Source organism: Arvicanthis niloticus, chromosome 23 (assembly GCF_011762505.2).
Source record: "Arvicanthis niloticus isolate mArvNil1 chromosome 23, mArvNil1.pat.X, whole genome shotgun sequence".
Lineage (NCBI taxonomy): Eukaryota > Metazoa > Chordata > Mammalia > Rodentia > Muridae > Arvicanthis > Arvicanthis niloticus.
Window position 1 is genome coordinate 2,969,797 of NC_133430.1, and position 24,732 is coordinate 2,994,528.

The window sequence follows — 24,732 nt, forward strand, 5'->3', positions numbered from 1 at the left end:
AAAGAAAATTACTGACATTTACTTCATGATTAAGTAAGCATTAAAGACAGATGTCTAGGCACCTAACATATGTCAAGATATATTTATAACTAATTATACATATGTACACACATATATAACTATCTGCATAATACACAAACTGTTCTATATAATTTTATAATTTCTATAAATATATAATAAATATGTTATTAAATGCATCTACAACTTGATGAAAAATATGCATACATGCATATATACACAGATCATACATATGTATGTACATACATACATACATCATACATATGTACATACATGTATGTACATACATGCATGAATACATACATCATACATACATACATCAATCTCTTTATAATGGATGTCTCCAGGAATATTAGTCCACTCTATATAAAACAGAGACTCCATTCATGCCACACACAGACTCACTGTCCCACTCAAGGGCCCACTTTTTACCCATTTTTACTGTTGGTCCCATTAGATTTGAAATGGCTTCCATGATGACTTGGGGGCTCTGAGTCACTCAACACACACAGTCATAAAGGCAGAGAGTCATATTTTGTGTTACAAAGATTTCTACATGGAAACTTTAGCTCAAGAATGTTCTGTTGCTAAGGGAAACAATGGACCTTGCAAACTAAGTCTTTGGGAAAGGTCCCGGAGGTCTGTTTTTTAATCTCAGAATACAGCATACCAGTCCAGGCTCACTCTTGCAGTAGTTTCTCTTTGGGCAATGTTTTCCATTTCATGACCTACAGGAAGTGGGACTCCCAGGTCATCGCCCTATATCTGTAAGTGAAGGTGAATGAGATGGCACAGAACAAATTGTTGCTCAATATAGGCTGCTGTGCTCTTCTGGAGTCTCAGGGACAAGTAAGAAAAGACCCACAGTGTGCCTCTCAGTGTCCACGGCACCACACTGGAGGGTTAATCCACTGTATAAAGGTGTCCTTGCAGACCATCTTCTTCCTCATGGGTTTCCATTCTACACTCAAAAAGTGAAGGTTGCTTTGCTATGCTAAAAGTAACCAAACTTGATGATATGGCTATGTGTGGAGAGCCAGAATACTGCCATGAGAGGAGAGTGTGTAGTCCAGGTCATGAGAGCAGAGTGTGTAGTCAAGATCAGGAAAGCAATGTGTGTAGTCAAGGTCGGAGAGCAGTGTGTGAAGCCGAGGAACTCTTATCCATGTTGAGTTTGTGGGGGAACTTTCTTAAGACGAGCTTTGTTTGCTGAAGTGCTTATAAGCTGGAGCTGCAGAAATAAACTTTGAATCTTGACGAGAATCAGGCTTGACTCCATTCCTTGTGTCTGTCTTTTCATCCCCACTTCCCCATTTGTGTTTCAGATTGACTTGTACCTGCAGGCTGGGTCAGCTATGGCTGGGAACAAGAAGAGGCAAGCCATGCCCACACGTACCTGGCTGGGCTGGAGGCTTCCCTGTGCCATAGGTAGGCCTTGGGGAGGTTTGCAAGCTCCTGGGCGATCACACGCTGGGTATAGTCATCTTGCCATGTGAAGCCTGTGGAGAAAGGAGTATAACCTGAGGCACGAACTTGCAAATGTAGCTAAACTCTTATTCCAGACTCCTACAGATCCCTGTTCTAAAAAAAAAAAAAACAAAAAACAAAAAACAAAAAACAAAAAACAAAAAAACCTCCTTTACAAATGACAGTCTCCAGACACAAATGACAGTCAGTGCTTTGTTCCATTGTTTTAAAAGTAGGTACAATGGGTGTTGGCTGTGGTTGTCAGACAAAGAAAACTGAAACCAAGCGAGACTTTTGTTTAATGCAGAAGACGGACCCTGTCTACCTCAGTAGGTTCACCTGCAGCCAAGATGCCCCCACCAACAATGTGTAAGTAGCTGTCCAGCACGCCTGCCATCCCGCCTTGCTCAGCACACCCACTGTTCTGCTGACCTGGTTTCCATACCACATTGGAACAACTGTTTTCCCTAACCCATCCTGCCTGAGAGCCCAATGTTTGGCTGGATAGGGTTACATTCTTGTGAAGCAATTACTGTGGATTTAATGTACTAAATCTCAGAGCCAATTACATTATATTTACACTCAAATGTTGTGACAAAGAGCTTTATAACAAGGGGAAGCAGTTATGAAGGCAAAATCCATGCGATTGTGCATTAATTACATGCACTGTGGATCACATGATAATTATGCTCAGAATTACCAAATAACTCCCAAGAATAATTATTATGCAATTTGTACATTTTAGATCTTACGGTAACGCTTTCACACTTAGAGCTACCCCATGCAATTATCCATAATTATCTAATCACTAAGCATCACATAATTACAGAGGTATATTTTTATGCTCTGTGCAAAAAACAAGTTACAAAGCCTTCAAGTCAGGACAGCTCTGTGTATGTACATGTTTGCATACATGTGAATGTGTATGCATGTGTGTTCACGTGTGATGATCATGCATATGAGTGTATATGTATGCATGGGAAGGTGTTGTGCACATTTGTGTATGTGTGCATATTTGTGTGTGCATGTGTGTCTAGTATGGTAATGAAGTCTAGCGCATACACTCTAGATGAAAGTACAGAGAGTGGTTTTCATGAACATATTTAAACATTTTTAATGCAAATATGAATTGTTAAAGCTTACAGATGGCAAGAATCAAATGGCTGGCACATCCTAAGTCCCAGGAGGCCCAGTGATGAAAATGCCAGGAGTACTCTGGCTTCAGCTCTAAGTCCTTCAGAGCATCTCTCTGTGGAAGGTAAGTCACTGCAGGGAATTCAGCCCAATCCCTGTAGCTTGCAGTGTTTGGTGGTGAAGGCATCAGAAAATCAGGTCCTTGGCCAGGCATGCTTCTGAGCCCCCTCTCTCCATTCCCAGGAGCATTCTCAGGGGAAAGCACCTTGCGATGTCAACCCAACAGCTAGCATTTTGGGTTTAGAAAACAAGCATATTTTAAACATGCCATTCCCCAAGGACAGTTTTACTATTAATATTTATTAGGCAACAGATACTTGAGAGCATAAAGGAACTTTGCATGAAAAAAAATTCATTAAAAATGGCATCTTTTGAGCTGGGAGATGGCTGGGTTGGTAAGTGCACAGCTTGCATAGTCAAGGGTCTGTTTGATCTACAGAGCCCACATTTAAAAAGCTGGGCATGAGAGCACATGCTTGGAACCCCAGAATTAAGGAGATCAAACAGGGATTCCTGTGGCTCACTGTACTGTCTAGCAGTCAGGTTTCAGGCCAATGACTGACTCTGTCTTTAAAAACAGGAGAGGTTGCTCCAAAAAACCAGCACCAAAAGTTGTCCTCTGGCTTCCTATGCACACACATGCACAACATGTACACCTATATACACATACAGACACATAAATCCATGCACACACTCACAAGCACACACAAGTAGTGTTTTAGATCTAAATTGCACACTGCTTGAACATAGCGCTATATGTGCTGAACACTGTGACAGGGCTTCAGGAACATGATGATGGCAGGGTGCAGTCAGCTACAGAGGCAGTCTGAAAGGGAGCTGGACCCCAGTGTAGCTGGATCCCAGTGTAGACTTCTAAGCTTTCATTTGAGCAAAAAGTAAGTGTGTGTTGGAAAGAAAATAGACTGAGCATCACTCTGAGTTACTAAATAAACAAAGTACCCTGGAAGAGAAGACCCATCTGTAAGAAGGTGAGAAAATGGTCCATGTGCAGGTAAGTAGAAGACTAAATTTCTCCTGTTCATTAATTAACAACTTTTAGCAACCATAGATATGGTTGGAAAGAACTAGTAAAAAGGGGGCCTAGAGCAAAGTTTCATGTCCTTTTTCTATGTGCCCAGACGTGGAGCTAAAGACACCAACCCATAAATGCCCTGGGTACAGAAAAAAAAAAAAAAAAAAAAGCAAAGCTCCAGATACAACTAGTTCTCTCTGTCTGAGGCCAGAAAAAGGCATCTCATAAAGACCAAAGAGTATCAGACAGTGATGGGCTCTACAAGAAAGTACAGTCTCTCAGTCCACTGTCCTAGCTGGGAAGCCTAGGATTACTTCCTCCTACACTATGATGAAGTGTCTCCATACGACCACTCAACTTATCCTGCACCCACCCATAATGTATGGTAGAACTAGAAGCCTGAACTCCCGTGCCTCCCCACCCTCAGATGCAGAAGGATCCAGAGGGATCTGGACCTCTGTCACTAACCACCTGCTGTAAGGAGTACTCTACCCTATCTCACAGAACAGCATCAGTTAAAGCTGGTCAGAGCACAAAGTTCAAACAGAACCCAGGCTCTCATATGAGAACAGCACAGATTCCCATGGGAAGTCACTGGTCCCACTAATATCCCAAGCAGAATGAAGGAACACCAGCACTGGGATAGCTCATGTGGCAACAGTCAGACCAAGGTTTAAAGAAGCCGTAGCTCCAGTGAATGACTCTGAAGCCCTGTGTGAAATAAAGGAGAAAGTAGAGAGGCTCAGAAAACACAGGGTGATATGAAAATGTTAGAAATGAAAGGATCACGACCAAAGTGGACAACAAGCGAATAGTTCTGTGGGTAAGCTTCTTAGGATGAAAGGGCAAGAAGAGTCAGAGAACTGCAAGATGGAGCTATAAGTATCACCCAGTCTCAACGATACTGGGCAAACAGTGACAAGAGCCCAGAAGTCTCTGGGCTATCTCTATCATCCATGCCACGAGAGACTCGAAGAGAGGAGAAATATGGCAGCATGGAAAAGGCACTTACAAAAGTGAGGGCCAAAAGTGTCTCCATTTAGACAAGAGATATAGACTTAACAATTAAAGAAGCTGGGGCTGGAGGGATGGCTAAGTGTTTAAGAGCATTTGTTACTTCTTCAGAAGACCAGAGTTCAGTTCCCAGAACCCACATCTGATGGCTCACTACTGTCTGTAACTCCAGCTCCAGGGGGTCCAAATCCAATGCCCACATCTTTCCTTTACACACATCCACATGTAAGACACACATATATACATGTAAATAAAAATAAAATCAATCTTACATATATGTGTGTTATGAGCAGAAACCTAAAAACTAGAAATTTCTTATTTAGAATTTTTTTAAGAACCTGAGCACACCCCATGCATAGCAGACCCCATCTCTTCCAAGACTCATTGTGACGGTTTATATATGTTTGGCCCAGGGAATGGCACTATTAGGAGATGTGGTCTTGTTAGAGTAGGTGTGTCACTGTGGGTGTGTGCTTTAAGACCCTACTTGTTGCTGCCTGGAAGCCAGTATTCTACTAGCAGCCTTCAGATAAAGATGTAGAACTCTCAGCTCGTCCTGCACCATGCCTGCCTGGATGCCGCCATGTTCCCATCTTGGTGATAATGGACTGAACCTCTGAACCTGTAAGCCAGCCCCAATTAAATGTTGTCCTTTATAAGACTTTCCTTGCCTTGGTCATGGCTTTTGTTCACAGCAGTAAAACCCTAACTAAGACACTCGGATCATTAAATTTCCGAAAACCCATTAAGAAAAAATCTTGATGCAGCTCCAAATTATTCCTTACCTATGTGTGAAAGGTCATTCCAATGACAGGATTCACCATCAGAAGGTAAGTCACGAGGAAGCAGCTCACTCTCTGATAGAAGAGAAGCCTCTCCCTAGCTTATGAATCTATCAGCCGGGCAGGAAGAACTGGTTTAGATGAGGGGAAACGTGTCTGAGGCAGTCGGGAGGGTGAATAAGACACTCTCAAGTGGAGCAAAATGAGTTTTCACTGCTGCAGAAGACAAGCTCTGCAAGAACCACTGTGTAACTGCTCAGAATACAACGGGAGCATGGAGGAAGGAAAGGGAACATCGGGAGGGGGCTGGGAACACGCACAGCTCACATTGTACTGCTTCTCCCATGTCTAAAAGTGGAATTACTCCAAAGAACACTCACACTTTCCTAAAGGTGGGGAAAGAAAATGCTAGGTAACTATGCTCTCAGTGAGCGGGTATGCCAAGAGTCACAAACAAGGGTAAAGGGAGATGCCACCAAGCTGCTGTAATCCATGCACATGCCACTTAGTATTCCGAGTAACCAGGTATTGAAGACATATACTCTGAAGCACTACTGATAAAATGTCGTCGAAGGAAAGTAAATGAAACAGATACATAAAAAGAAGAGAAACCAGTTGGGAGTACAGCTCAACACCACACCTTCTTAACCTGTGTGTGAGGCTCTGGAATTGCTCAGCACTGGAAGAAAGGAAGAGGGGGAAAAATAGGAAGGAGGAAGGACAACATTCAAGCCTTAAAATGTCAATCATTATATTCAATGTCAGTATGTTAAAATATAACAATGAGAAAATATTTAAATACTCAACTTCATACTACCCATGTAAAATTTTTAAGAAAATCATATAGAATGAAATTAGGCATGTGGATAAACACTACACCATGGAAGCATTAAAGGGCAGCACTCTGGGCCATGTTAACATCATAGGAATGAACCTGCAGAATACAGGTTGCCAGAGATAGAACAGGGACATGCATAATGGTAGCTAATACACAGAGGACATACCAATCCAATCCTAACAACTACGTGACACACAACATGCCAGCAGAGAATGCAAGGCAGAAATTATAAAGAAGAAACAGACCGATCCACAATATCAGAAGCAGGTTTCAAAAATCACTTTTTTAGCTAGACTTCTTCATCCATAGACAACTAAACAGAAAACAAGCCGTTCTGAAGCAGCCAACAGAGCAATTGATGACCACTTTTGGATCATTCTGCCCAACAAGGGCAGAACACATCCAGTTCCTTGTGGAAAGCACACTGCAGCAGACCATATCCTGAGCCGTGGAACAATCATAGTGAAAACTGGACAGCAGACTGTTAGAACCACAGTGAGCCACATTCAGTGTGGCTCTAACACAGTGAAGGCACACTAGAAGTCAGTAGCAGAAAGATACTGGAGAAATCTCAGGCTTGGATATTATACATATGTATAAGTAACACATAGATCAATGACAATCTGAGGCGAGAAATGAATTGACCTGAATAAAAAAGAAAATGTAAAGGCATATACATATTTATGGTATACAGTTAAGACAATCAATAAGTAGAATTTGTAGCATGAATGTTTACATTGAAGAAGAAGAAAATTCTCCAACCAGTAACCTAAATCCTACATTGAGATTGACATAATGGACAATAAAATAAACTCAAAGCAACAGTAAAGAAGACAAAGTAAATGAATTCTAAATTAGAAAAAAAAATCTGTGTCAAGACTGAGAAAGAAAAAAAGAAAAAAGGGTTGCAGATTTCTCGTATCAGCAGACATCAAGGCAGAAGAAGGAGGAGGGGGAAGGGGAGGAGGAGGAGGAGGAGATGGGGAAGAAGAAGAAGAAGAGGAAGAGGAAGAGGAAGAGGAAGAGGAAGAGGAGGAAAATGGGCTAATTCTTCAAAAACGCAAATAGCCACAATTCATCCATTTTGAAATGAATTATTTGATTAGATGTGTAATTATTAGAAAATTTAAATTCAGTATTAAAATCCTTCCCTTGAAGAAATATATAGGCCCAAAAGGTATCACTATAAACTCTATAAAACGCTTAAAGAATTAACATAAATTATGTATGAGTTCTCCCAGAAAATATAAGAGGAAGAAACAGTTGCCAACTCACTCCATGACTAGTATTACTCTGGTAACAAAGGCAGAAAAAAAGTAACCAAGACCCAAAAGGACATGCACAGTATGTACTCACTTGTAAAGGGATATTAACCATAAAATACAGAATACCCATGCTACATGCCACAGACCCAAAGAAGCTAAACAAGAAGGAAGGCTCAAGTGAGGATGCTTGAATCTCACTTAGAAGAAGGAATAAGATAGCTGTAGGAGGCAGATGGAGGGAGGGACCTGGGTTGGAATGGAACGGGGAAGAGTTCAGATCAGATATGGGGAGAGACAAGAGAGATGTCCAGAAGGCCATGAAAATGAGTGGAAATCTGAAACTGGCAGGGGAGGGAAGGTGGGGGCATCTCAAGGATGTACCAGAAATACAGGGATAGGGGAGGCACCCAAGAATCAATGGGTGTGACCTTAGCTGTGACTCATAGCACTGGGGATGTGGAACCTGAAGAAGTCACCTCCCTAGCCAGGCAAGAAGCCCAGTAGAGTTATAGGGACACCAACCCACCTACAAAACTTTCGACCCATAATTTATCCTGTCTACAAGAAATGCAGGGACAGGAAATGGAGCAGAGACTGAAGGAATGGTCAAGTAATAACCATCCCATCTAGAGACCCATCCTATGGGCAAATACCAATCCCTGAAAGTACTTACAATACTCTGTTATGCTTAGAGACAGAAATCTATCATGGCTGTCTTCTGAGAGGCTCCACCCAGCAGCTGACTCAGATGGATGCAGAGACCAACAGCCAATCGGTAGATGGAGCTTCTGCATTCTTATGGAAGAGTTGGGAAAAGGATAAAGTACACCCCCCATAGGAATTCCACATGAAGACAAACAGAGTCAACTAATCTGAACCACTGATGCTCTTGGAGACTGAATCACAAGCCAAAGAGCATACAGAGGCTGGACCTAGACCTTCCCCCACATATGGAGCAGATGTGCAGCTTGGTCTTTACATAGGTCCCGAACAACTGGAGCAGGGGCTATCCAAAAGTTGTTGCCTGTACATGGGATATGTTCTTCTAGCTGGGTTGTCTTGTCTGGCTTCAGTGAGAGAGAACGTGCCTAGCCCAACAGAGACTTGATGTGCTGGGGGCAGGGATATGGAGGAGGCTCCACCCTTTCATAGGAGAGAGGGGGAAGGGATTATGGGAACGATTTGTGAGAGGGAGTGACTGGGAGTGAAGGCACTGATTAGTGATGTAAAATAAATAAACAAAAATAAAAAGACACCTATATCTCAATCTCCATCATGAATATAGGAAAGAAATGTCATTGACCATATCAGCAAATAAAGTTCAGCACTAATTAACAAGAGTGTAATGGGCATTTTATGTGCAGAAGACACTGTTCCCAATACTCACCTGCAACTTCTGGGTCTTTTATTTTCTCTGCCCTTTCTGTGATGTTCTCTCAGCCTAGAAAGGGACTCTATAAATGTCCCACCTAGGGCTCAATACTCATTTACCCTCCAGTTGTGAGTCTCTGCATACGCTACTTCCCACTGTGAGCATAAGCTTCTCTGAGGGCAGCACTAACCTATTGGTATAAAGGTAAGCACTTAATAGATTGTTTGACACTGTGTCCACTTAAGAATTACAAGGTAGTACCACTGTAGGATCCAGCTCTCTGTGTAGATGGCAACGGGAAAGGGTCCACACTGAAAACTGCACATTGTCCACATATGTTACAGTGAAAGCAGAGGCTAGATATTAAAGGCCAAAATGGCAGTGTATGGGGCACTCAGGAAGAGGAATAAGAGATCTGTGGTTGAGTAAGAGATAAGAGGAAGAACAGGACACTGGGCCAGTGATGGAAGACCAGATGCTCTTTGGTCCCTAATACTCGAGGGATACATTTAAGGCACTGGTGTATCTTTCTTATATCCTGATTTCTGGTGCAGCTAATCGTGACAGACTAAATCGTAAGCAAGGTTGGCTTCTAACAAGAAGCCCCTGCTTAGTTTAGGAAAGATGACCCAGACCATCCCATAGACAAGGAGTTAACAAAGAACAAAGGCAGCTACTTCTTGGTGGCTATGAGGACGTAGAGGATTTAGTACAACTGAGGAGATTTTAGACAGCTGCCAGGTCGGAGGGAGCAACTCAGGCCAGTGACTAACAGCTGGAAACTGTCAAGGTCAACAGCTAACGAAGCACAATCAGAGATGGACAAAGGGGGCATCCACCGCCCTTAACTGGGGTACATGAGCTGAGCGTGATCATCTCCTGGTTGGAATAAATGGAAATGCATAGAGGGTGTGAGCCCTGCATTGGCTCAGCTCATGGTAGCACAAACCAATCTCAATATGGATTATTTAACTTTTGTTCGGTTTCTTCCACAGACAAAGGGGTTCCAAAGACTTTGCCTAATCTTGGAAGCCCTTCCACTATTAGAAGTTTCTCTCATTTTCCTTAATTTTTTACCTGCCTGTAATTTTTTTTTAATAAAGCTTGCTCCCCCTTTGTATAATCCCATGAGACTTCACATTTTGATCTTCGTTGTGTGAAACAATGAACTCAAAGCCATGGTCTTGAGTTGACCTTTGGTGACCTTGAGTTTGAGTGTCTAGCATCTTAGGACCCTGTGTCAAGGAGATCTGAAATATTGCTCTTGTTTTGTGCACTGTAACCATTGCTATAGGACAAGATAAGGAAGTCAGGAGGTATGAATATCATCAGAAGAGAAGACATGAACCTGAACATAGCTCCATAGGACACGCTCGTGTGTGTGTGTGTGTGTGTGTGTGTGTGTGTGTGTGTATCCATAGAACATTTTTGTCTACTTGGAAGTCACAAGAATACTGCAAAACAAATTATGCATAAATAATATCAAGAGATATTGAAAGTAAAAGCAATAAATACACGTTGTATCAGGAGTGTTAGTAGTTGTCTAGGGACATTACTGAGCTCATTCTCTTGGAACAAAAAATTTAACATCCAGAAAAGATTGAAGACGAACCTGTGAGAAAACTGAAAGTTAACTGCTTTATTCCTTCAGGATAGGAGAGGTCCTGAGGCTGGGAGTTCCCTAGCAGGTGCCGGCTTGAGTATTTTACAGGGCTACTGGGTTCTCTTGTTCCTTTCCCATTCTGGTCCTGTTTAGATACCCACCCACGCCTTCCTGCCATTTTTGTTGCAATGTCTTCTGGGTACAAGAATCTCGGGGATTCTTTTCTACTTTTCTCGTCTATCTATATCCATTTAACTAACCTTCACTGCATGTCACTCAAAAATTAATTAACTGTGTTTAAATCTAGCAAAATATGTAAGACTCATATGCTAAAATTTTATTTTAAAAAATCTGAAAAATAGGAAGTGTGTCATGTCCATGGGCCTAAAGTTCCAATGTTTTGTAGATTAAAAAGAAAAAAAAACTTACATGGAATAACAAATTAACCAGAGTAACTTTAAACTGGGAGAAAAAGAGGAATATAGCCAGATAAGTCACTATAGGGCATCACAAATCTAACTATATTGGTATAATAATACAAACTATGTGTAGTTGAAGAATAGACAACAAAATCAACAAAACAGACTGGGAAACACAGAGATAGACCCACACAAACATGTCCAAGTGATTTTTGACAAAAAAAAAAATCAAAAATAACTCCATTAAAAGTTGCCTCTCCCATATGCCATGCTGGAGTGATTGGGCATCCACAGATAAGACTAGAGATTCTACCTCCAGGACATGTACAAATACAATAGACCCAAGGGCATAGATGTAAGCTTAAAACTATATAATCTCTAGGGGAAAAAAAGAGATCACTTTCGGGACCTAGGACTAAGTCAAAGCTCTTAGGCTTGCACTGAATGCCCATTTAAAAAACAAAAACAAAATCAATTGAACTTTCTCAAAACCAGAGCCCTTTGCTCTGCCAAAAACTCTATTGAGGGTGTAAAATGAGAAGAGCCAAGTGGGAAAGAAACCACATGCACTAGGGCCTTGGAGTGGAGACAAAACTCTCAAACCAAACACTGAAAACAAACCAATTACAAAATGGGCAAGAGATACAAGGAGACATTTCAGTGCTGAATCTCCACAGATGGGGACTAAGCACATGAAAAGATTCTCAGCACTAAGGGCCATCAGAGATATGCAAATTAAATCCACAATGAGATATCACTCCACACCCACCAGAACAGCTAAGATAAGTAACAGGAACAGTGCTGTGTTCTGAGAAGGATCTGGAAAAATTGGATCACTCTCATTTTCTGGTGGGAATATAAAATGAACATGTACTTACTATGTGACCCAAAAATGGAGCCTCTGGCCTTTATCCCAAAGAAAGGATAGTGTGTGTATGTGTGTTTATGTCTATGAACACTTAATACTGTTTATAATAATAGTCCACAAAATATAAACATACTGTTTATTATAAAAGCCTATCTGGGAAATACCCCAGATGGCACAAGTAAGTGAAGGGTTAATAAGCTTTCGGTGGTATACACAGATCATGGGGTACTATAAAGAAGGCCTTATCTGCCATCAGTGGAAGGGGAGGCCCTAGGTCCTGTGAAGGCTTGATGCTCCAGCATAGGGAAATGCTAGGGCAGTGAGGCTGGAATGGGTGGGTGGGGGTGCACACTCATAGAAGCAGGGGTGGGGGGGACAGGATGGGGGCTTGCAGAGGAGAAACTGGGAAGGGGGATAACATTTGAAATGTAAGTAAATAAAATAACTAATAAAAATTTTTTTAATGTACAAAAGAAGTATCTGCAATAAAATGAAATAAAAGGTAAAATGAAATATTTTTTTAAAAGGAGAAAGAAACAATGAAAGAATGGTTAGTATGAACTACGACTTGGGTAAATCTCCAGGAAGCTTTGGATGGTGAATGCAGAAAAGTATCCTACAAAAGGTTGCCTGTTGGCTGACATCATGTACATAACATATATAAAACCGACTCCTGTGTTCTGTACCTGTCACCTACAGTGTGAGAACAGCCACGGTTCCTGATTTACAGTTTGGAGCACAGCTCAAACACATGTTCATAATTAACTAAGATCCCAGTTAGAAGGTGTTAAGAAATGAGAAATCAATAGGCAAACTGTTAAGCAATAGAAGTGAAGATTCCAGCTGGGGCTAGAAAATTAGAAAGAGCCATAAGGGAAATATGAGCTAAGGCTAGAAGGAAACAGAGAACTCTAACAGAGCTAGGTCAAAGTAAGAATTCTGCATCAGCTGACCAGCATGAGGAGATGTGTTAAGGGACTGACATCTGACATGGGTGACAACAACAGAGGAAAGGGTTCTAGACCTTAAAGCATGCACTGGGGGCAATTGCCACATTTGGGGCAATACAGTGATAGTACAACTGCACTTTAGGAAGATGGTGCCATAGTTTAGACGTGAAAGTCTTCCAGCAGCTTAAGTGCTAAAGACTTGGTCCCCAGGGCGGCTTTAATGAGCTATATGGACTTTTACGAGCTGAGTCCTTATGGAGACCACATGACTCGTCAGAGGCCTGTCTCTGAAGGGAATCACAACTTCTTTCCTCCACTACCTTTTATTCGTGCCACGAAGTGAGCAGTTTTCTCTGTCACATGTTCCTGTCATTTCCATCTGGCAATATCAAAGCCCTAAGAGAAACTGGTCCACCCAGTCATGGACTGGAACCTTAAAACTATGAGCCAAAGCAAACATTTTATGTTTGTAATGTAATTATCTCAGGCATTTTTCTTTCTTTTCTTTTCTTTCTTTTTTCTTTTTCTTTTTCTTTTTTTTTTTTTTTGAGAGTTTGGCAGGTGTTTGTTAAAGATAGAAAATGCAAATAAATTTGAATTGCTTAAAACGACATTAGCTACAATACATTATCATTTTATCATCATTATCCTTTTGAACTACATATGATTTGAAAGGTTTCAAAGTTCTTAACCCACCAACTGAAGAAATGGATTTCCATAAACCTTGTTCTGTGTCTTCATGACAATACACACAAACTCTGAATGTAACCACAAAATGTGCAGTGCAAATGTAGAACTTGTCGATACCAATCCCACCATTCTTTGCTTTCCAAAGCAGCTGTACATAAAGCAAGAGCCTGAAATGCACCTGCTTGATTGAGTTGAGTTCCGTTGGGTTGTCACATAATCCTAGCTCGTGGAAGTTGTTAGTTTGCCTTCTGTGTTTTTCATTGCCAAGACAGCATTTCCCAACTGAACAACACATAAAAATCGTGTCAGGAGTGGAGCCTTTGAATATAGGTCGACCTTAAGTGGCATGGAAGAACCTTTTAAACTGGGTTAAGGAAAGGGGTTGAAAGGGTTTAGAGGAGCAAGTGAGAACAAGCCTTCTTGGCAGGGTTGAACATACAACATGGCTCCTAGCCTGGGCTTTGGCCTGCCAACCTGCCTCTGACATCCATGCTGTGATATCATTGTTCCCCTGACTTGGAGCTCATAGCCCGTGGAGTGTGGCTATTGGGCCATTGGAATTGAGAGCAAGGAAACACAAGAATAAAAGGTTGTGGGGATGAAGGAACTGAGATTCCCTTCAGAGACAATGACTCATGTGCTTTCCATGACCTCTGGCCATGGTCAAGTCAAAGCCCTTCCTTTGAGCTATCTGAGGGACAGAACAAAATTTCCCACAAGAGTGCCTCAATATGGAAGATGACTTCAAATAATGTACTCCTGAGGATGGGACCATGCCAAGAAGCCCGACTATGGGTGATGAATGGTCCCAATAAACAGTCCTAATAGGGTAGGATGATATTAACAGACTCTCCTGAGAAGCCAAGATAGCTCCGTTTTTCAACGGATTGGCTGCTGAGTCCTCTGGCCTGTGTTTCCACATTCACTTCCATAAGTCCATAGGAGCTGAGTCTTCTACTTTCCCAGTGGCTTTCTCCCAATTTAGACACATCTCCTGAGGTGGCCACATGGACCAATGAGATGAGCATAGATATAGCTGGCTTAGAGCTAGTGCCCAAAGCATGGTAGGTCCCTTCTGCCTGGTGGTCATATCATTCTGGAAGTCCAGTGTCATAGCTGTCCCCACCTGACTCATGGATGTGGGATGGACACCAGCTGGCGCAGGCATGCTGAGTAAGCCTTAGCCAAAAGAAACTCATGATTGACAGTGGTGACTGTCATAAGATATTTCTCTATTCATCCAACCAAGTCGCATTCCTTAGTGACTTGAACATGGGGTTCTAACACTACGGAAAATGGAAACTCTCTTGTATGGGTTTCTATCTGCGATCGGTTGGTTGATTCACAGACAGATTAGACTTAGATACGTATTTCTCCTAAGATTTATGAAACACATGGAAAGCATAAATAAAGTTAAAATCAATAGTTAAAAGAAGAGCACTTTTGATGTGGACAGAGAAGTACAGGGAGGCTCCTCATGATCCTGCAACATTCTAGCACAGAGAGAGAGAGAGAGAGAGAGAGAGAGAGAGAGAGAGAGAGAGAGAGAGAGAGAGAGAGAAAGAAGCTTCAGTGGCAGGCCCCATGCATAGGTCTTTTCAGAGGTTCAAGTTGTGGATGTCCTGATCCCAGACTATACTGAGAACTGCCAAAGTGGCCCGTGGCAAGTTCGGTTCCTCTGGCTAGTGCCACCTTGTAGCTTTGGGATTGATTTGACTGGGGCAGTAGAGAACAAAGAAATGATATGTGCAGAAAAGCTGGGATGGGGTCGGCCATGAGCCCTGATGGAGATACACCAGCAGCCCAGGAAATCGATGCATTCATTACATACAGCTGAATGGTTTATTATACATAAACTGGTTTATTATACAGAGCTGGGTGAATAAGCAGGTTTATAATGTACTGCTGAACAAGGAGGTAAAATAGCTAATCTTGGGGTGCACAGTCACTGTTGGGGAGCAGTCTCATGCTGCAACCATCCTAAAGGAGAAAGCTATGGTTGATTATTTCTGAACAATCTGTCAGCACCCATATTTAGACCAGGGGATGGCCTTGTCACTGCGATGGGTCTGTAGAACTGGCATTCTTGACATGGCTCTTCCTGTGTCCATATATACATTCATTCAGGACTTCAACACTACTCCTCAGACAAGCGTCTCTACCACTGAATACAGAATCCATTTTGAGAGCCTCTCATTCTGACAGATGTGTTGTCTCAAGGAAGAAAGGCCCTTTGGAGAGATGGAGGAACATCTGGAAATGCTGACAGGCAGTTTGAAGAAGAGAACAAGCATTTCACGCTGTGTGCCTGTACTTGTCCACAGAACTTTCCAAAGTGGGACAACCTACATTCAACAGAACACACTTTATCTTTGCCTTTGAACTTTGGAAAGGACTGACACAGAATGGTCTCGCAGCCAAAATAATACAGTTGTGTTGGCAATTTATCTCCAAAGAGCTAACAACTAAGGCTACCTCCTGAGTGCTGGCGAGTCATGACACAAAGTAAAGAACAGAAAATTTAATGACAACAATCCAACAGTGAATGCTTCAGGAACAGGGAAACGTTTCTAGAAGCAAGAATTAGGGGCTAGGAGAGGCAGGCGGCGGGGAGTGATGGCTGGTTCAGTAGCCAGAGCAGCTGCTTCTAGCATGAGGTGACTCCAGAAAGAACATGTCAGCACGTAGACTGAGCACCCTCCTGCCTTGCATTCCCCTGATCAGCCTGGATAGAAAAGCTCTGGTCATACAGCAGCCATCATGGGAGGGAAGACACTATTCCAGCAGCTGGCCAGTAAAGTCAATAGCTTGGTTGAGGGTAGACTCAAAAGAAGGTTTTCTACACATACACATATGTGGGTGCTCTCCTGTATGGAAGGTTATGAAAATCAGGAAGAGGAGAAAAGGGAGACACTGCCTTACAGAGATGAGGAAGAGGGATGTTGTGACCTGTATTTACAGAAGAGAGAATTGAGGCCGTGTGTTCAGTGCCATCTAGGCAAAGAAGGGAGATCCAACCTGAAGGGAAGGTACCACTGCCCCCTGCTCCTGGTCCCCACCACATTGCACATCCCAGGGACCCAGGAACAGGAAGAGTGCTGATGTCACTATCACCGTGACAGCCACTGCATTGCAGTAACAAAATTGTGCTTATGAACATAATAGCACTCTGCTTCTGAGAGCACAGAATTGGAAATTTCTGAGAGAGGGGGAAATGTGTCAGACCCTAGAAGGCTTTGAAACTGAATTCTAAAACCTGGGCTCTCAGTTAAATCCCAGGAGACAACGAAGACAGCATGAATGCCTCTACCACAGTCTAAGAACCCAAACCACAGCTCTTCCCCAGCAGAGGCCCTGATCCCGGCCTCACAAAATAAAACACCTGCTTCCCCCTGAACAGAGTGACCAGCCTACGAGTCAGATGCAGCAGTGCCATGGTTGCCGCTACCCAGAGACAAGCAAGCTGTGAGTTAGATTCTCTCTACAGACAGAGACTTATTTAAACCTCAAATCTAAGTGTTTCCAATGAACTTATAAATTTCAAAAACAGTTTTAAAATAGACAAACGAGAAAACACACACATGCAAATATACCTAACATTAAATGTGCCCATGTTTACACACCATACACATACACACACACACACACACACGCACACCAAGTACACACATGCACATGCACGTGTATACACCAAAATGGAGAGAATACAGATTTATAGAAGAAAGCCATACTTTTTATAAGGCATGTATTTCCCATGCTGATACTCAATTCGGATTCCCCTGTTTCCCACCCCCTGTTGTTTTAAGATTTGATTTCTAAGCCACAGTCCTAATATTTCCTCTCAAAGAGACATTACCCAGTGCTCAGTACTCTCATTTTAAGCAGTTATCGGCTTACTTTTCTAACTGTGCTGTCATGAAAGGTGTTTGTAACCGCTCTGCTGTCTGCTAGAGCAAAGCCAATCATTCGTTTGTCTTTAGAGTTAGTGTGTGAATGTTTTCCAAAAGAAAAATAAATGCAAAAATCATTGGCAGGAAATGGCACACAATTTTAACTCAGCTGTGAGGAGTAGAGAGAGTGGGAGAGTATAACATGGAATTCAGGAGGCAATGGCTGTGGGAAAGGGTGCTGGTCATGTGGTGCTTCACACATCCGTAAACTACATAGAACCATGGAAGTGCCATGCTCATCTTTGAGAGAAAACACCTGAGAGCAGATGGAGATCACAAAGAATCTGGACATTTTACTGGGATCTTGAGTCAGGAGCCCAGAACCAGGTAGGCAAGCTGATACAAAGACTGCCCTTTCTCTCTGAAGGACACATCCCCCTCATAGCAGCATGCTGGCCACAGAGGGCAGACATTCACACCACAGGGCTCAACATGCAATAAACTAAGCAAGGTTGCCAACTATGAGAAGCTTGGAACCACAGTCATTGAAGAAACACCCATGTCTCTGTTAGAAGTCCTTTGGTGGGGAACCAGGACCACATGAGCAGGATGGCTCCCAGGGGAGTGGGCAGACAAACACATGTGTGCCATATCAACACATCAAGGCCAGGGCAAGATGAATCAGCCATACTCTGGCCTCCTTACCTCATGTTACACCCTTATCTCTCTGGAAATGGAAGGTCCAAAGCCAAGACCTCCCTGCCGTCTCCCTGAGTGAGGCTGTGGGTTACCATGGTAACTAGCACTCATCCCCAGTGCTGGCCACAGGTGGGATCACTCAGATCCATGTGTCTGACAGGTTCCCTGGTCCATCCTCTCTACTGCAAAGAATCAGAGCAGGGACAGCACATGCCATGCTGCTGCCAAACCTCTAGATGCCAATTACTTGGAGGGGGAAAAAATCATCCCTACGCCTCTGGGTAGAGAGTGGTGTCACCATTTAGACAGCTCAGTGAAAAGCGTCAGACCTGTATTCGTTTCAGTCCAACCTGAACACATTGCTACTAAATTATTTGTGGGCTATTGGATGATATGTGCTCCACGGGGACTCCAGAGCTGGAGGCTGGGACCCTCTGCTCACTCTGCCCTGGTTATCACAGCAAACAAGGGATGTGTCTCTACAAAGTATCACAGGTTTGACAGGAGGTCTCACCTGCCTGCCTCAAGTGCCCAGCTCTCACGGCAGCTAGAACAAGACAGATTCTTTGTGACAAGGAAGGAGCACTAAGGACCAAGGAAGAGATAAAAACCATCAACTCAGGGGTGGAATAAAATAATATGCAAGTCCTTATAGCAACGAAGTGAACAGAACCGGGGCATTACTGCCATCTGCAAATCAGTTAGAACATAAACCACCTTGGGGTTGCGAATGAAGGAACTGTGCATGCTGGGAACAGGAAACCTGCAGGGGGAGGGGTGGGAGGGAATGTGCCATTTTATTTAAGAAGACCCAACTGGTTTTCCTGCATTCCTAGGCTGCCTAGATAAAAGTAGGCTTGGTCCCATCTTCCCCAACACCCTGTCATGTAGCCAGGAACTAAAGCCAGTGGGGAAAAAGAGATTGGACTCAGTTATACATTCCAAACCAAGCTAGATTTACATCCACTTTTTAAAATACGTTTTGAGCAATAACCGTGGGGGAAATGAATACAAATGTCTTCTATCTGGGCTGATCTCATTTCTAAAATCTGAAACCTAAGAGACATTATTGCAAAGCCATGGAGAACTAGGCAGGAACTCACGAGCCTGAGGTCTCACTTTCACTGGTCAGCCTTTCTTTACTTCCAGCCTTACACTACACTACAGGAATTGGTAGGAGATTGGTACACAACAAACAAAGCCCCCTTCCACATGGGCATGCCACAAGGAGCCATAGACTCTGCTCTGGAAGAACCTACCACAGATCCTCAGCCCCATGTCCCCATCCTGGAAGGCCTTATCCTTTGCTGAAGGGCTTTACCGTCACTGGAGGACATTGGTCCCAACTCCTTGCCAGGCTGTCAGCTTATCAGACCTTCTTCTCTAGGGAGTCTCTGAGGTGTAGTCAGCAAGCAAATAAGAAAATGGTATTCCTGTGGTAGTGAGGTGTCCAATATCCCCACAGGGGAAGGGACAGAAACATGTGGACAGAAGAACAGAACCATTTGAAAGTACACTGGGCTTGGATGTTCACTGTCTTTCCCACATGGCACATGGCAGACACGATGATGCAACTGCCCAAGCTCTTAGCCCTCAGTGATACTACCTACCAACAAGCCTTTGGGTAGCTGGGGTAGAATGAAGTCATCTCTCCTCCCAAGAAAAGGAAGACTGATGATTTTAGTCCTACACTCTGTCTAGACGCCCACTTTCTAGCAAAGCAAAGGTTAAGGCAGATTCTTACGTTGCTTGCTGGGAAACACTAAGGTGCAGAACTGATTTTTTCTTTCCTTCCAGCCCTCCTTTCTCCCAGTCCACCTCCAAGAACTTTCTGTGTCTGAATCCCTTCCATTCCAAATATATATCAGGGACAATACAACTCTTTCATGTGAGGTTGGCAGACGTGACAAGACACATGTGAGGATTTCTCAAAAGACTCAGGCAAGCACACAATGATATCTTCTGTACCACTGACTTTCGTCCTCCTATCCCAGGGCAGCTGTACTCCTATGAGGCAATGAAGATGCTTCTGGAGCGAGAAGATGCACATTGATGTTGACAATACAGGATAGAATAGCCCTTGGTATATGTTCTCCAAATGTACAAGGACAACTCAGGCAGATACAGAGGCCAACTGAAGCGTTTCTCAACAGCTGCCAGTGGCAACCCACAGGAAACAGTGTTACCGTGAACCCCACATTCCACAGAGCGGCAGAGTGCTGCCAAGATTCCTTAGAGGTTACTTGGCTAGCCTGTAACTCCTGTCCTTGGCACAGTCCTGGAAAATATTTTCTTCTAGGGCAAGTGCCATACGGCTGCTGCTCTGGTTAGACCACAAGATACTTTCCTATATTACAAGGTCAATGAAAACAGCAGTAGCTACTTCCACATCTTTGTGACCAACATGACAGACAGAAACAGGTCAAGAAAGAAAAGTTCATTTCAGTTCATGGGTTTAAAGCATTTTGGTCTAGGTTGGTGACAAAGGCTGGAGTTCGTAGCAGCAGAATCGTGTCGCACCACAATGGAACAGGAAACAGAGTAGGTGCTGGAACCCAGTGCCAAGTAACCTTCAAAGGCATACGCCTAAAGACCTCCTTCCAAAAAATCCACAGCCTTTAAAAGAGCATCAACAACCAAAGACAGAATGCTCAACACATAAACCTGGGGCCAGCAAGGCTGGTCGTTGGGTGTGGGAGTCTGAATCACAATGGCCGCCATAGGCTCATATATTTAAATGCTTGGTCAGTAGGAACTACTATCTTTTGAAAGGACTAAAAGGTGTGGCCATGTTGGAAGAGGTGTGTCACTGGGAGTGGGCTTTGAGATTTCAAGGATTCAAGCCAGGCCCACGCTCTCTTCCTGCTGCCCTCGGATCCAGATGTAGAACTCTCAGCTTCTCGAGCACCGTGTCTCCCTGTGTGCTACCATGCTCCTTGCTATGATGATAATGGGCTAAACTTCTGAAGGCAACAGCCTCCATTAAATGTTTTCTTTTATGAGTGCCTTGATCATGGCACCTCTCCACAGCACAGAACACTGACAAAGGCAGCGAGTAAAGGTGAATATTGCCAAGTCTGATGACCTGAGTTAAGTCCCAGGAACATACAGGGTGTATGGAGAAAATCAGTTCTCACAAGTTATAATCTGACCTCCATATGTATGCCGTAGTGAACATGCATGTACACTCAGACTTACACAAATATATAAATACATCAAAAATATTTATGGAAGCGTCTAAAACTCCATGACCCTGTGCAGATATTTCATCTTCAGACCATACAGTTATACACTCTGTCCCCACAGGTTTCTAGTCATTTCATAATGCAAACTACATTCAGTCCAACTTCAAGAGTCCTGTATTAGCTGGTTTTGTGTCAACTTGACACAAGCTGGAGTTATCACAGAGAAAGGAGCCTCCCTTGAGGAAATGCCTCCATGAGATCCAGCTGTAAGGCATTTTCTCAATTAGTGGTCAAGGGTGGGAGGGCCCATTGTGGATGGTACTATCCTTGGACTGGTAGTCTTGGGTTCTATAAGAAAGCAAGCTGAGCAAGCCAGGGGGAGCAAGCCAGTAAGTAACATCCCTCCATGGCCTCTGCATCAGCTCCTGCTTCCTGACCTGCTTGAGATCCTGTCCTGACTTCCTTTGGTGATGAACAGCAGTGTGGAAGTATAAGCAGAATAAACACTTTCCTCCCCCAACTTGCTTCTTGGTTATGATGTTTGTGCAAGAATAGAAACCCTGTCTAAGACAAGTCCCCATAATTCCTATATCATTAAAAATATCCAGCACTTATAATCTCTTCTGAGACTTGATACAAGCTTTAACTCATTGTAGTGGTTTGAATAAAAATGGCCTCCATAGGCCCACAGGTAGTGGCACTATTAGGAGGTGTGGGCTTGTTAGATGATGTAGACAGAGGGGATGGGCTTTGAGGTCTCAGGTGTTCAAGCCACCCTCAGTGTGTCAATATCTTCCTGATGCCTGTAGATGCAGGTGTAGAACTCTCAGCTCCGCCAGCACCAAGTCTACCTGTGATCCACTCTGCTTCCCCCCATGCTGACAATGGACTTAACCTCTGAACTGTAAGCCAGCTTCATTTAAACGCTTTTCTTTGTAAGAGTTGCCATGGATATGGTATTTCCTCACAGCAATAAAAGTCTAAGACACTCGTGAACCTTTATAAAGAGAAAGGTATGTATTTTGGATATTCAGTGACGCAAAGTGAACATTCCCAAAGAGGGGAGAAGAATAGCCAGGAAAGATTGAGTCAGTGCAGAACAGAAACCCACTAGGGCAGTCACCAAGTCCTGCAGATGTATGTCACTATGAAGGGAATATGGCATCATTATGGGAGCTCCAACATGCTTGGGCAGCCCTGTTCCTAGTGCCTTGCTGCCTAAACATGCATAGTCTCTCTCCATTCACTTATATGTGTTGTCTATAGTGTTTTTAGACAGTCCTACATCTTGGGATTTATACCTCAACTAAAGATGCAAAGCTTCAAGCATCACCCTGACAGTGCTGTACATTGCAGCAATATAACAATATAACACAAGCAATGTAACCCAGACACATACTGCTTGGCCTCCTAAGTATTCTTTGAAAATCTGGGTATGGTCCTCCCTGACCCCAACACTCTTTATGTCTCCAAACCCAGCACCACATGAACAATACCAAGTTCTGCAGAGATCTGGAGGAGTATCTGGGATCCTTGAAGTGTGGCTGTAGTGGGTACTGAATGCCCATGTGACTATACCTGGTAAAACCTAACCAGCCTTGTTTGAGAGGGGAATTCCCATCTGCCAACTTCTCTCTTGAAGGCTTAAGAAGAAAACAACTTATTTATTTGGTGTTATGTATATCATGTGTACAACGGTTACAGATAGAATACCCAGAAGAGGGAATCAGATTCCCTACAACTAGAGCTCCAGTTGGCTGTAAACCACCATGTGGAAACTGAACCCAGGTCCTCTAAAAGTGCAGCAAGTGCTCTTAATCACCAAACATCCATTCAGTCCCATGTTCTCTCTTTTTAAGGAAAAATCTTTCAGACAGGTTTCCTGATTTTACTCCCTGGAGCCTTTGTTGGGATCTTATTCTCAGGGCATCTTTCCTGTTCTCCCAGTAAAGTGTGTGGGTTTTCTTCAGTAGCACCAATGGCTCTTGACAAATGCATTTATTTGCACTTCTTCCTTAGCCAAGCTGCACATTTTTTCAGTCCTTCTCTGCTTTTTATTTGTGATTGTCAATAAAAAACCTTTCTAAAATAAACCAGCAATAACCTCATCAAACCCAACACTCTGCTACCTTGAAATTCCCTACTGAGTTAATTGTCCATGACTTGAATTCAACCTTACTCCAAACCTCAGGGCATGGCCACAATACTGACAGGGACACTTTAAAAGAAGAAAGATCTTGGTTCATGGTTTCAGAGATCTTGGTTCATGATTTAGTCCATCCTGGCAGGAGATGCATGGAGAAAGTGTGATGGTGGAAGTATGTGTAGGTAGAAATTTCTCACATCCCAATGGGTCAAGCAGCAGAGAGAGCAAGACCAGAAACAGGGACCAGGGAGTTAGTGACCTGCCAGGCTCAGGTGACTTGCCCCCATCAGCTGGACTTGACTTCCTAAAACTTCCACACCTGTTCAAATAGTCCCACCGCTGGGAAACAAGCATTGAACTGAGGCTATGGATGACTTTTCATATTCAAACCATAACCAAGTGTCCTAGTTTGTTGTCTGTTTCTGTTCTAAAGACCATGACCAAAGCTAACTTGGAGATTAAAGGGTCTATTTCAGTTTATAATCTATCAGGAAGAGAAGGCAGGGCAGGGTCCCAGAGGCAGAAACTGAAACAAAATCAATGGAAGAACACTGCATACAAGCTGGCTCTCCATGGCTTGCTCAGTCTGCTTTCTTACACAACCTACAACTGCCTTCCCAGGGCTGGCACCATCTACAGTGATAGGTTCCCTCCTGAATCGATCTTTAACCAAGAGAAGTCTCTGTGGACTTGCTTACAGAATAATCTGATGAAGGAATTTTCTTAGATGAGTTTACTTCTTCCCAGATATGTCTAGGTTTGTGTCAACTTAACAAAAACTCCCTAATACACAAAGCATGTATCTGTTGAGGAATGTGCTGTGATTGCTCCTCAGATGGTGTTCAACACCACCTCACAGCTTGGTAACGATGAACGGCGGGTCCATCATTCCTGCTCCATTCATGTGCCCATACGTACTGAATCTCTGGTTAATTCTTAAAGCCCCGTCATACCAGGACTTTTGGAGATCTCTGTCACCGTACAAGATGACTAAATGATCAGAGGCAGTGTATTGCTCTGAACTCCGGCTACCTGAACAACATGTTTCTCACAGGAAGGGTGAATTCCTACAGTTTCTATATCACTTCCCAGATCCCCAGGTAGCACTTGGGCTCCACACCAACATGAGAACTATCTGCAATGGTTGTGAGAAGAGCCCACTGACCATTCATCTATGAAACAAGAGGAAGACATTTGCTATGGCAGAAAGAATGGCTAGCCCCATGGGGAGCAGAAGGGCATCAAAGTTTCTCATCTTTTGGTATGTTTGGATAAGAAAGGCTTCCCATAGCCTCAGAT

At 43.2% G+C, this 24,732-nt stretch overlaps 1 protein-coding gene across 1 annotated transcript in view; it reads right to left on the minus strand.

The window, feature by feature from the left end:
- The window catches only part of Ptprn2 (protein tyrosine phosphatase receptor type N2), a 747,342-nt gene that overhangs the window by 453,470 nt on the left and 269,140 nt on the right, over positions 1 to 24,732 (minus strand). The window contains exon 4 of the mRNA XM_076920936.1: positions 1,415 to 1,517. Coding sequence (XP_076777051.1) covers positions 1,415 to 1,517 — 103 coding nt within the window. The remainder of the gene's footprint in view (positions 1 to 1,414; positions 1,518 to 24,732) is intronic.